This window comes from Osmia lignaria, chromosome 9, assembly GCF_051020975.1.
Source record: "Osmia lignaria lignaria isolate PbOS001 chromosome 9, iyOsmLign1, whole genome shotgun sequence".
Classification (NCBI taxonomy): Eukaryota; Metazoa; Arthropoda; class Insecta; order Hymenoptera; family Megachilidae; genus Osmia; species Osmia lignaria.
The window spans coordinates 13,601,197-13,613,734 of NC_135040.1; the positions used below are offsets into that span (position 1 = coordinate 13,601,197).

Sequence of the window (12,538 nt, forward strand, 5' to 3'; positions counted from 1 at the left end):
AATTTATTTACATGTATATTTATCTGTTATTATCAACGTGCAGCCATTATAATGTTTGGAAATTTTTTTCGTAAGGCATAAATTCCTCCTTGCAATGAACATACACCAGTAATTCCACATTTCACAAGAAAATCTGCAAACTGTATCAAATATTTTAATTTGAATACTCATCAAAAGTAAATGTTATAATATATTTACCAATGCATTATTTTGATCATGAGGTCCAATAATTACAACAATACTGTTTTTACTCTCAGCGAGTGGTTTAGCATGTGGCCCAAGAGTTTCAATATGAGTTTGAGAAAGTTGTACGCTAGTAAATGGAATGTTAATACTTCCTAATACAGCACCTCTTTCAAATCTATTAAAGAGGAATTTTAATAGGTATCAATTATTTTTAAACTGAATTGTTATTTTATTTTTATAAACCGAATACTCACTGCATATTATTACGAATATCTACTGATATTAATCTCTCGGGATCGTTATCTAATAAATTCATAAAATCATCAACGCTAATTCTCGGCATTTGTTCAGTTCCTGGTTCTGGTTCAGACCAATTTACATCCTACAACGTAATATTCCGTATTTCCGAAAACTTATAAAATTATTTAAGTATATGTACAAATTTATTTGTATACCTTAGGCTGGTTAAACTGATGTTTTCTATAAGTTATACTAGGTGGTGTCATTTGATACATTGTCATAGAATCTTTAACGCATAGCTCTATGTCAATTTCAGGGAGATCAGAAAATAGAAGAATACACTCATTAAAACCAGAAGTTAAAAGAGAATCACGTAATTGTTTTAATATTGCTAAACCAACAAGAAGCGGAAATGATGAATCTCCCAATAATAGTTTATCCCACAAATGCAATATTTTGTGAAGTGGAAATACGTCTGAAAGTCAATACGTAATAACGCGCGTAATTTAGCTGAAATGTATTTGATAATACGATATTTATGATAAATAACTTACGCGAAAACATTGTTAAAAACCAGGGTATAGCAAACAATTCTGGTACAAAGTTAATCGATCTAAGATGATTTGCCAATTGAGGATCATGAAAGGCTATTATTTGTGAGAATTTTCCTAAATATTCTTGTATGATGGCAGAATTATCTTTCAGAAAGAATTTATGAAGATATTTCGGTATAAATGCGGACAGACATTCAAATGCTCTAGCTAAAATAAAATGTGTTATAAACAAAACTCAGAAATGAATAAGATAAAAAGTATACAATACCTTCGTTATTAAAATTCAGATAAAGAAACGGAGCAGTTAATGAATCTAATCCTTGCCAATAAACATAATGAGGATTATTTCTAACCCAGGCTTTAAGCAATCTCTGTAACCTCTCGTGGCCAGCACCAGAGGATAATAATTCACTGTACTGATGACATCTTGGTATATCTACCTCTATCTAACAAATTATTAATAAACTAAAACATGAACATTTGTAACGATATAATAAGATCATTAACACATTACTTGTCTATCTGTATGAGTAGGTGTATCTTTATCAATCATATCATAACGTTTCTGAATATCACCAGTGATACTAAGCAATGCTGCCCAAACGGCCCCTCTAACAGGTGGAGGTATATCTTTGTGCGCTTCTTCAATGATCGCTTCTCGAGTAATCGGATAAACCTAAATTATAATCAATATAAATGCATTATAAATTAATTTTATGAATTACAAAGTTATTGTAAACATCTAACTGCATTTACTTAATAGTTTTTTTAGCAAACCTTTTATACTAAAATAAAATTTATAAAATTTGATATAACGTGATTACCTGTAGTAATCTATCATACAAAACAACTCTATAAAATTGATATTCTGTATCCCTTTCTCTGATAATTAAAGGTAATTGTGAAGCAGCATCTATTAAATCTTCTTGTAACTGAATATGCATTCTGTGAAAAAATTAATGAAAAATTCGTACGAGATTAAAAGTAAATGTTTTTTACTAAATATTTAATACCTACTGACTTGTTAACCAGGGGTAATTTGCTATATATGGAATGTGAGATAGACGTTGACGCAGTGTCTCAAGAGGAATTTTGACTATGCGCAAATCAAGCAGGCTTGCTGTGTCTCTTTGACCAAACATTTGACCTAAAAGTATTACCAAACTGAAAAAAAAGATTATATGTGATGCTCTCTTTTTACAGAATACATTAGTAAAATAATTAGAATTACTTTGGAATAGATAAGATAGGTGGTGTTGATCTAATAAGTCCTTGCTTTTTTAGCTCTCCAGTAATATCTCCACCTGCTAATTGCCACAAATAATACAACTCATCCATTTTTCTAACTATAACATTTTTATAAAGATTTTCTTCTTTATCTTTTTCATTTTTCAGTAAAAAATTGTCAAATATTGTAAGTTTCAATAACTCCTCTGGTGTTTTACGTTTTGAGGGATGAATTTGAAGGCAGGAGTCTATAAATTCTTTTACCTCATCAGGTAATTCCTGATATAATAATAAACTATCAGTGGTGTAAATATTAATGAAAATCTGTAATATATACTTAAAAAGGTCATACCTTGTAAACATTATAACAATTATTTTCTCTTGCAATACGTTCAAACACAGAAGTTTCGCAATGTATCAAACTAAGAACTTTTCGCAAACATTGGGATAATTTCACATTTGGCCAGATTAATTTTCCTATTAACAATTCTGCTATAATCATTCCTAAAGACCAAGAATCCACTTTTGGGCTACTAACACCTGAACTTAAAAATATTTCAGGTGCAGTATATTTTGGGTATCTACAAATAAATATTATCTACAAATAAGTATATTATTTAAAATACTTAGTTACAGTAATACAAACCCAATAGGAAAAGATACATTTTTTCCACTGTCTGTCATATAGTATAATCCAAAATTATATAATTGTACATTTCCACTTGTATTAATGAGTATATTTTCAGGGCTTAAGTGTCTATGTACCAAACCTAACGTATTCATATGTTGTAAACCTAATAAACATTGAAATGCTATTTTGATAATATCATCAACAGTTAAGTTTTCTTTACTGCTCAATGGGTCTCCATTATACTCTGTAACAACTACTATCCGTTCTACAAAAAAATTTGTACAAATTATTTAACTGTTCATATATTTATAAGATACTTATAAAGATAAGAATTTTTACCATGTTTGCTTCTAATTATATCAAGGTAAGTAGATAAATATGGATGGTGAATAGTTTTTAAAAATTGAGATTTTCCATATATAGTTATTGAATTTGGTGTAAGAGGCAAACCATTACTGCCACAAAGTTCAACCGGATGACTTTGGGCAAAGAATGTCATTCCACCAAAACAACGTTCTTCATTTTCTAAAAGTGCTGGACACATCTTCTAATCTATAAAATTATTAATTATTTCATGTACTAATATTATTTAATAATGTAACTTTTAAAAAAAGGTGTTAACTGCTAATTTAGATTAAACAGTTCTTCATACAAATTTTTCATTGTATAATATAGAATATCACCCATCGGCAACACTTGTAATAAAAAATGTTGACACTTGTAGGGGGCGACACTAAGCGACGAAATAATTCAAACGGTTTTTAACGAACAATTTGACGAAAACGTAGTATTTTCCTTGCAAATTCTAACTTAGAATTTACTTAGAATTAGTATATGTTTAAAAATTAATAATAGTATCAGGTTGTATTTAATAATAAGAATAAGTTTTTTGTAATAAATATAAGAATAAGAAAAAATGCAGAAGGAACAACCTGAACCATCGCAAACCCATCGAATTAAAAGGTGAATAAAAAGTTCTTTGATTTCTTTTTTTTTTTTAGTTTAATATAATAATTTGTGTATATTTTTAGGACTCGTAATGCTTCTACTCCAGATCGAATAAAAAAGAATATAATGGATAGTACAATGACAAACATCCGTTTTCAACATAGGGCAACTATGTCTGCAGCAGATTTTGCCTTACCACAAAGTAACCAAATTGAATCTAACTTTTTTGTAAAACAACGCATTTATAATTGAAGATATTAATTGATTTAATAATGTAGGTTCTTCAAAGAGAAAACTTACAATGGATAGGTCAGTTATGGGTCCTTCACAGATACTTTCAGAAGGAAACAGCGTAATAGATAGCGAATCCAATGATGTTGAGCTGAAACTTCTTTATGATGAATATTTACAAAACACAATGACAGAAATAATCTTAAAGAAGAAAGCAGAGGAAAGGAAACAATTATTTTTATCACAATTGGCAACAATAGCAAAGGAATATGAACACAACGAAGAAAAATTGTTTGAATTGAAAACCAGAGAAAGGGACATAATAAATTTAACTAAAATTCAAAATGATATTGATAAACAAATTACAGATATAAATAATTGTATTAGTAAGTATTGGACAGAATTATGTATCTGTGATATCATACGATTAACTATGTGATTTTAGAATTCATTTTTCTTATTAATTGTAGAAAGTGAAGATTCTAAAAAATTAAACGATATTTTATCTAAGTTATATAGCCTTTTGCAGCCTTTAGACAAACTTCGTTGTAATAATATAATTCTTCCTGAAACACCAGAAGAATGGGAAGAAATGATGAAAAACTTTAAATCATGCAATGCTACCTTAGAATCTATTATGGATTTAATTGGAACAAAAAAGGAATCCTATCAAAACGTTAATAGTGGTATTAAAGAGTTTATCAATACCTTCAATAATATTGAAAATTATACAAAAAGGTATAACATTTCCAGCATCATTCGTTAATAATTATTTTGTAAACTGATATTATTATGTTTTTTAGATTGGAGAAAGATATTTCTGATTTAGAAGCTCTTATTTTGAAAAGTGCATCTTTGTCCTTAGCACAAAGTGATAATTAAACATGCTGTTACATAAGTTATATGGTAATTATTGCATTATTTTTACATTTGTTGTTTATAAAAATAAGTATTATAGATTATTATAATTATACTATAAAAATAAAAACTGATTTACAATTTGAATATATGCTCATGTATTGTCTGTGTGTACTAACATAAAAAATTTTTAGTTTAGGCTCAAAAACTACTTCTATGAATAATATCCCACGTATGATAATTCGAGCAGACGTCGCCATATTTTGAAAATTAGTGCAAGCATTTCAATTAACAATCACCAATTTATCCTGCTACAGAATCCTGCCTATTTACTACATCAGATATGAAAAGTAAAGGTAACTGAATGGCACAGAAAAGTAGAAAGATTAATTTACTTGCAACGAAAATACACAGCGAAGGATATTTTTAAAAATTTCGCGAAATACGCGTTGTACCTTTACACGAGGATAGCGCTGCCGACGGAATTTCTTTGAAATCAACGTGTACGTACTGATTGGCGAGGCTAGAGGACGGGGTTGGAGACGCGTATACGCATGACTGCGACCTCTCGCCATATTTAATTTTTCCCAAATTTTGCGAACCGGCGCCGCAAAGAAAATCAAAGGAGGAAGAAAGGTTTTCCAGCCGACGATTAATTCGAGGAGTTGAATCATCGACGCGAGACGATCGCGTTTGATATTTCCCGGAATATCACGATGGGAGCAGCGAGGCGCAGGTCGCGGTATTCGCGTGCATCCAACCCCCGCGGATTTTTCCTCGCCCGCGCGCGATTTTATTCTGCGCATGGAAAGCAATTTTGCCCAATCATAAATAGGGCTATTGTGGGGGGATGGTGTATGCTGCTGGCGCATTTCATACATCCGAGTGTAATGGTAACCAGATAGAGGCGTCGCGCGGGGCTATCGGCCGGTTAGCATCGTAAATACTTATTACTTCCTCTGAAAAATTTCGTCTTTCTTTTCCTCCTGCTTCACCCCTATCTTTATCTCACCCTCGGTGTTTTTTCTATATCCCTCGTTTCTCTCTCTCTCTCATACGTCCCATGCCTGTCTTTGTCTCTCTCATTCGCACGCGATATCTTTTTTTTTTTTCTCGCGGCGTGGAAAGCTTACGTATGACGTACTCTGTGCACGAAACGGAAGTAACGACGTGATGCACGACAGGTCGCGCGCGCGTGATCTCTTACGTACATGTGTATGTGTGTGTGATAGCAGTAAATCGTGTTTGTGCGTGCGAGCGTACGGCCGAGCGAGTGATCTGTGACGTCAGTGGTCCGATCGGTCGTCACCTGTCAAGCCAGCGTATCCCTCGTCTTACCTCAATTTTCTCTCTCACCCCCTTGCCTTTCTTATTTCTCTCATGCTCTCTCCCTCTTTCTCCCCATTTCTGTCTCTATGTATGTAATACTTGTACCCGTCTCGTCTCTTCTCCTCCTACTTACTTCCCCTGACTACATTTCTATCTCTTGCTCTCTTACTTTTGGTCCCTCTTTTATACCATTGCACTCATACTAGTCACTCTCTTGCCGACCATGCAATCCGATCCATTTTCCTCCCTCTGCTCACCGAGTACCACCGACTAACCCCCTCTCTCAGCTTAACCCTCGCAGTACCCCACCTCTCACCCTCGTCGTCGTTTCTTCCGTCCACCCACTTTCTACCCCATTTCCTCCCCTTTGCTCTCTCATCACTGTGCCAGCTTCTATCCTTGCCAGTCCGATTTTCTCTCACTCTTTTCCGCTGGTAAAAGCAGTGGCGTAGCCAGCAGGATTTCTCCTCAGCAGGAAAAGGAACAGGCTCTCCTTGTGTCTATCCCCGTCGAGGGATGACAGTCGTAAGGCAGTATACCCGATAGACTCGTATATTCGAATCGAGCATCTGAAAAAGAATGATCGTTAAAGGAACGACGAGGTATTATCCGTATTTAGTGTAAACAATGTCCAGCCTCGAGTGGAATCCATGAAAAATTCGATATCGGTTTACTACAACCGGGTGGACAGGAGAGCGCGTGTATCTCTATATTCGTCCATCTCTTTCGAGCTTCGAAAGTGCTCTCTTACCGCGGCTTTCCCTTTCCCTTTCCCCCTTGTACCAGGGTGGTAGCAAAAGCTTCCACCCCGTTCGCCCTTCCTGGTCGCCTCTCTGTCGGCCCGAAAACCGAGCCTTTGAAGCACCGAGCGCGACTACCAACCACCCCCGTTCACCCATTCGCCCGCTCGGCCGTCCACCAGCCCTCTTCTACCCCGTTGGTCTCCGGGCTGCTGCCACCCACCGATATATACCCCCGCTTGCTCCGCTCGCCGCGACGACCGCAGACACAAAAACAATAACAAATCGATTCGCGAGGGCAATGGGAAGGGGTCAGCAGCGAGGTAGGACGACGATGAAGAGAGGGACGAGAGATAGGGGGTTGTACGTCTTTCTCTCTCTTTCTCTCTGTTGGTCGCCGCCGCCGCCGCCGCCGCCGCCTCTCTTTTCCCTCGTTCCTCCTCGTCCCTCTTTCTGGATATTGTATAGAGAACGTTATGCTAAAGTATGCATGCACGAGGGTTGGTCCAATGGTCAGGAATCTCGCGAGTTCGTTCTGCGGCACCGGCACGTATCCGGACACGTATATCCTCGGTGGCGTGCCTCGTGAGACTCCGCGTGCCACGTTGTTCCGACGTTGTTAGCGCCGCTACTAACTTCCGTAACACTTCCGGTCAACCCGATCACCCACGAAGGATCGGCTGTGCAAGAATGCTCCGTAGGCCGGGGGATGATTTACCGTAATGACGATCGGCCTGAATCGCGGTAGGCCACCGGACGGTCATCCGTAAGAGGAATCTCTCTTATTCGTTACGTTATTTCGTTGCTTTCCGTTAGATAAGTTAATCGGCTTGTTTGCTGGCTTTTCACTCATTGGACAGCATTACGATTATTGCGCTTTTCTTGACGATGCTAAGATCGCTCCTCACCATCGACTTGGAATATTTTTTTTCATTTTTTTTTTTTCTTTTATAAATAACATTGTTGTTAAAGCTTCTCTGCATGCTTAATTTATTATTAATGAAGAGTTAAATTTATAGGCTGTGAATACTTTAACATACATAATTTGAGAAGAAATTTATCACTATTAACGCTATGTTAATAAAATTCTGGTTAAATAATTCAAGAATAAATGCAATCACTATGTTGCATTTAAATGCGGGTGAATGAGAAGACAGCAAATGAGGGTTGTTTTTCCGCGACAGACGCCTGTATCTATCTCTTTTTTTTTTTATTGCTTCTATGTATGTGTATTTGTCGTTATAAAATAATTAAACGCGATTGTGTAGCTTTATTTATTGCGAAAGCATAATAATAGTTTGAAACTGTAGATATTTTATCCCTTCTTTGGAATAGGGGGATCACAATGGACCCCGAAATATCCAAAGAATGTTTAAATGTCGCTAATAAGTGATTGTATTATTTGTCAAAATAATCTTTCATTGTCTGAAAGACGCGTTCAAACGTTACCAGTTTCCTTTCTCAAACGTTCTAACAAAAGTGAACGTTAGCCTGATAGAAATTGTTCAACTATTTAGAATATTTGTTTGCGTTATTGTTGCCTGATTTATGAGATAAAACAGCAGCAACGAATAATGCATTTCCTTATTTCGTCGAGCTGTTTTGTTCATTGGATAAATTCGACGTTGGTACAAGCGTTCGATAAATTATTTAATATATTAAATTCTCTTCACACTCGACATTTCGACGTTTTTCCTTTAGTTTCTTTTGATTAATTGTTCTCTGATACTGGTTCGTATCCTTATTTCTTTTTTAGGGATACGAATCGGTGTTTTAATGGCAAAACAATTGATTGCACTAGTTTTAAAGAAATCTGCATCGATGAGCAACCAGTGTATTCCGAGCTTCTAAATTAAAAAAGTGCACTTCGGTTCATTTGGAATTTTATTTTATAATGTAAACGATCATTAAAATGATTACGGTTTCCTCGACAGTTTTACGAATAACGAGGGCGGACGAAGTTTTGAAAATAATGAGTTCAAAGCTTGCACATCGTGGACCTATTTATTAAACATTACAAAATGCACTGCAATTAAGCAGTGCTTCTGGCTGTTGCGAAAACTCTATTCAACATCGTTTCTCTTTTGTTTCCCTGTCGCTGTTTATGTAGAAACGTGAATTTAGCGAACTGAATTTACTTGTATCCTTTTTTCATTAACGTTAGATCTAGGATGGGAAAGAAATTAACATTTTTTATCTAAACACATTAATAATTTTTATTAACCTACGGTACACGTTCGTTCGACGATTCGTTATAAATTAAATGAAATAACAATATTTTATACCCGTCGAAATTCGACGTGTTCTACCTTTCATTCGAGGATTTTCAATATCCTTGCTCGACAGAGACTAACAGGATTTTCCTCGTTTACCTTCGATCCCCATCGTATACGTACACACATTCGCGTATCTCATTACGAAATTTCTATTGTAACCCTCCATTGCGCATTGAAAAGCTCCCGTTCTCGCTATATGAAAATTGTCTTCATTAATTTATTGAATACCGCATTGGAGGTATCGTCATGAAAGCAAACGTATTAATGTGCACGAGATAATTACGATTCCATTGTCCAGGATCGAAGCATTTCTATCAATTGTTTTTTGTTCTCTCGTTTTTCATTCTCTCCTCTGCAATGGTACCTTTGAAAGTTTGGAAAATTCACCATAGAATTATTGAAAATTTAAAATTTTCCTTATTTATCAAACTATCGTTAGTTTAAAACGATCGATAGAAATCAGTTCCTTCGATTCGCAAAGTATCTCCGAAAGTGTCTCCCCTGTAGACGTTCAATTATTTATTAACGATCGTCTCTATTCTCGTCTCCCACGTGATCTTATCAATCTTTCATCCATGAAAACTCGACTAGCTGGCATATATGATCGCCAGGGAAAGAACGAATATCGTATTTTCCATTAACCGTCTCCCTATTTTAAGGATCCCCGTGAACCGCATCCATCAGTCGTACGAATTACTCTCCTCCGGCTTCGATTCCTGATTCGAACGAGCTCCTCCTGGCGAACTCAGCCACGCTCAAACCGTACCAGTTCTCTGACCACCGTTTCACCTGCTTCTTTCAGATGGAATATGGAATCTGGAGTCTTCACGCCGCGGGTGAACTTTGGGCTGACCCGCGTCTCGCCCGAAGGCACTCGATTCTACCAGCCAGCGCGACGCAGTTGCTTCCGAGGGCTGCGTTCGCCCTGAGCGGTCTTCATCGACCTGACATGCTGCCGTTACCACTCACGTCCACCCCCGATCCCATGGAACCGTACGGACCGATGGAATTGGTCGCGAAACCGTCAGCGGATAGGGACGCCGAGAAGAGCGAGGCCGAGGAGGAGAAACACGAGGACAACGAAGGAAACATCGAAAAACCAGACGAAAATGATTATCAGGTAGATTAATTCTCTCGGATAATTGTTCCCTCGATTAATAATCGATGGATGTAATTTTAGTTGAAATACTGTTGGATTTTCGTTGGTTTTGGAAGAGATTCCAATGTTTCATCGGCATTGCGGTTCGCTTCCTAAGATACCACTGTGTTTCTTGATAAAGTCAGCTGCAATCTTGGCAAGGAGTCAGAAATCTTTTCCAAAAGTACCTACATAGAAAGTTTATAGTGAAACTTTAATCTGTTTCTTCGGTTAAATGTTCAAGAGTGTTTTCTTTATTATTTACTTGAAATTGAAGAGAATTAATATTTCTATTCTTAACGAGGAACCCCTTTCCGTTGAATTTAGTATTTTATTGAAACGTTTGATTCATCTCTTACAGACTTCTGTACCAAAGGAAAACAACGACAACGAGGACGCGGGGGAGGAGAGCGACACCGGAAGCACGAACAGTTCCCATCGGTCGGCTAACAATAATTTGTCGACCAAGTTGCTCGACCCGATGGCTTATCTCACATTCGATAAGGTTCATTGCGCTTATTACTTTGAAAGAAGAAGAGAACTCTTGTATTTGTAGCTTCTCCAATACATCTAAGATTCTAAGTTAATTTAATAGTAATAGAAAATTTGTTTTTCTTACAGGAGGGAGCAGTTACACCGGTTCTAAATGGCTGGGTACTCAGCGCCTATACCGCCATGCTTGGCAGACTTTCTGCAGCAACCGCAGCTCTTGAGGCGACGGAAATCCCAAATGTTCCTTCCGACAGTGATTCTGAAAGCGAGCATTCGTCATACACTGAAAAGTATACGTCACTCGAATTATTTTATTATTTTATTTCAGTGCAATACTTTAAGTACCAATAACAATCATTGTTACTTAAATTCTGGCTGGGTCATTCTATATTAAAATAACTGAAGAAATGTTGAAGCACGGCAAAGTACTTAAAGGGCAGGCTTTTACTTACTGTACCAGAAAATCGATAAAACATTCAATGTATCAGTGGACTCTGAGAACGAATCCTCTTTTCTCTGTTCAACAATGTGAACGCGTTTCTGATATTTCAAAAATCCGAGATAAATGGCGTCGTAAATCAACGACTTTGAAGGATATTGGCCAGCGGTAGAATTACGAGCCCTTCGTGGAAATCGGTTACGATATTTGGATAAATGGTTTCAAATCAAACTGCTTTTTTATTCCTTTTTATACATAAATACTTTATATATATATATATTTTTTTTTCTTTTCTTATTTTAACTTGTTATTTATATACTTTTGTATTGGAATTTTTAGATCACGAGGTAGTAGTCCAAACGTAAGCAATGCCCATCGTGGTTATTCCTGTGGCTCCTGCGACGTGGTTGCACCCACGAGGCCAGCCCTACGAAAGCATATTGTCGACTGTCACCCGCCTGTGTCTAGCACGGAAACGGGGGAAACGAAAAGTTGTCCGTCGTCGGGGTGTGATTTCACAACGAGCAGCAGGTGCGAGATGGAGACACACGTAGCTGCACACGTGGCACAAGGAATGACACCCACAGGAAAGAAACGTACCCTGGCATTGCAACGTGTCAGGTATAGGTACTTAACGCTGATCAGTAATTTCTTACCAAGAACGCTCAGCTTCGAAAGGGTTGATTAAAATAATTTTCACTGCTTGTGTACGGTTTAATTCGTAGATACGAAAGAGAAGAGTATCGGTGCTCGTTGTGCTCGTACGCGTGCACTATCGAAAAGGCATTTCAAAGGCATTTAAGGGCTCACGCGAAGGGCACGGCACCGGAAACGAGGGTGAGCTGCGCTGTTTGTGGCGCGGATAGATCCTCGGAGGTCGATCTCAGTAGACACATGAGAAGGCATCGCGACGATCGATACTTTTGCTGTGACATTTGCATCTTTCGCACAGTTCAGTTGAAAAAGGTAATATATTTAAAACATTTATAGAAATCCACGGTGCAATCCTCAGTAAATCCTGCGGTATTCTACCGACCCATTGAATTTCGTAGAACAATCGGCTATTCTACATTGTCTCTGAATCAGAGTCTGCGCATATGCATATCTCTTTTGTTTCGATAAGTAATTTTCGCATAAAATTACACTATTTTATTGTACAGCAAGGTAGACCAACGGTGAATGTAATAATTTCACTTTGAAATGTAAGAAATTCTTTCTTCTACACTTAGCCAGTGGAGGCATACGTTGC

The 12,538-nt window shown here is 37.0% G+C and overlaps 3 protein-coding genes across 9 annotated transcripts in view; 2 read left to right on the forward strand and 1 right to left on the reverse strand.

Moving 5' to 3' along the window:
* LOC117600288 (TBC domain-containing protein kinase-like protein) lies at positions 1 to 3,544 on the reverse strand. 2 transcript variants are annotated; one of them, XM_076689960.1, is made up of 14 exons: positions 3,461 to 3,475; positions 3,178 to 3,390; positions 2,854 to 3,103; positions 2,560 to 2,788; positions 2,212 to 2,486; positions 1,998 to 2,144; positions 1,805 to 1,925; positions 1,495 to 1,656; positions 1,249 to 1,426; positions 981 to 1,187; positions 642 to 901; positions 441 to 568; positions 199 to 361; positions 1 to 140 (listed from the first exon to the last, which is right to left on the reverse strand). In XM_076689960.1, exons 2-14 carry the CDS (start codon positions 3,380 to 3,382, stop codon positions 33 to 35), a joined length of 2,433 nt encoding a protein of 810 aa, XP_076546075.1. In that variant the 5' UTR covers positions 3,383 to 3,390; positions 3,461 to 3,475; the 3' UTR covers positions 1 to 32. The 2 variants fall into 2 exon arrangements, with proteins under 2 accessions (XP_076546075.1, XP_034171412.2); XM_034315521.2 differs by having other exon boundaries at positions 3,178 to 3,544.
* Positions 3,065 to 5,214, forward strand: LOC117600366 (uncharacterized). Of its 3 annotated transcripts, none has more exons than XM_034315729.2 (7): positions 3,065 to 3,202; positions 3,563 to 3,801; positions 3,870 to 3,988; positions 4,065 to 4,403; positions 4,488 to 4,755; positions 4,821 to 4,923; positions 5,075 to 5,214. In XM_034315729.2, the coding sequence occupies exons 2-6, from the start codon at positions 3,755 to 3,757 to the stop codon at positions 4,897 to 4,899; spliced, it is 852 nt and encodes a 283-aa protein (XP_034171620.1). In that variant the 5' UTR covers positions 3,065 to 3,202; positions 3,563 to 3,754; the 3' UTR covers positions 4,900 to 4,923; positions 5,075 to 5,214. The 3 variants fall into 3 exon arrangements, with proteins under 3 accessions (XP_034171620.1, XP_034171610.1, XP_034171627.1); XM_034315719.2 differs by having other exon boundaries at positions 5,070 to 5,208; XM_034315736.2 differs by having other exon boundaries at positions 3,071 to 3,202; positions 3,744 to 3,801; positions 5,070 to 5,208.
* The window catches only part of LOC117600322 (uncharacterized), a 12,474-nt gene continuing 5,031 nt past the window's right edge, over positions 5,096 to 12,538 (forward strand). The window contains exons 1-6 of one of the 4 annotated variants that reach the window (XM_034315650.2): positions 5,096 to 5,231; positions 10,023 to 10,340; positions 10,720 to 10,863; positions 10,980 to 11,140; positions 11,629 to 11,916; positions 12,015 to 12,255. In XM_034315650.2, coding sequence (XP_034171541.2) covers positions 10,023 to 10,340; positions 10,720 to 10,863; positions 10,980 to 11,140; positions 11,629 to 11,916; positions 12,015 to 12,255 — 1,152 coding nt within the window. In that variant the 5' untranslated portion in view covers positions 5,096 to 5,231. Of the gene's footprint in view, positions 5,232 to 5,649; positions 5,806 to 5,935; positions 7,711 to 10,022; positions 10,341 to 10,719; positions 10,864 to 10,979; positions 11,141 to 11,628; positions 11,917 to 12,014; positions 12,256 to 12,538 lie in introns of those variants that run through there. The other 3 variants (XM_034315660.2, XM_034315633.2, XM_034315624.2) reach the window with 3 other exon arrangements.

Excerpts from the sequence above, each read along its gene's own strand:
- LOC117600288 (XM_034315521.2), bottom strand. The coding sequence starts at position 3,382 with ATGTGTCCAGCACTTTTAGAAAATGAAGAACGTTGTTTTGGTGGAATG. Across the intron at positions 2,145-2,211 it reads CCTATCTTATCTATTCCAAA|TTTGGTAATACTTTTAGGTC; the intron begins GTAATTCTAATT and ends CTTTTTTTTCAG. Across the intron at positions 1,657-1,804 it reads TGTATGATAGATTACTACAG|GTTTATCCGATTACTCGAGA; the intron begins GTAATCACGTTA and ends ATTATAATTTAG.
- LOC117600366 (XM_034315729.2), top strand. The coding sequence starts at position 3,755 with ATGCAGAAGGAACAACCTGAACCATCGCAAACCCATCGAATTAAAAG. Across the intron at positions 3,802-3,869 it reads CAAACCCATCGAATTAAAAG|GACTCGTAATGCTTCTACTC; the intron begins GTGAATAAAAAG and ends GTATATTTTTAG. Across the intron at positions 4,756-4,820 it reads ATTGAAAATTATACAAAAAG|ATTGGAGAAAGATATTTCTG; the intron begins GTATAACATTTC and ends TATGTTTTTTAG.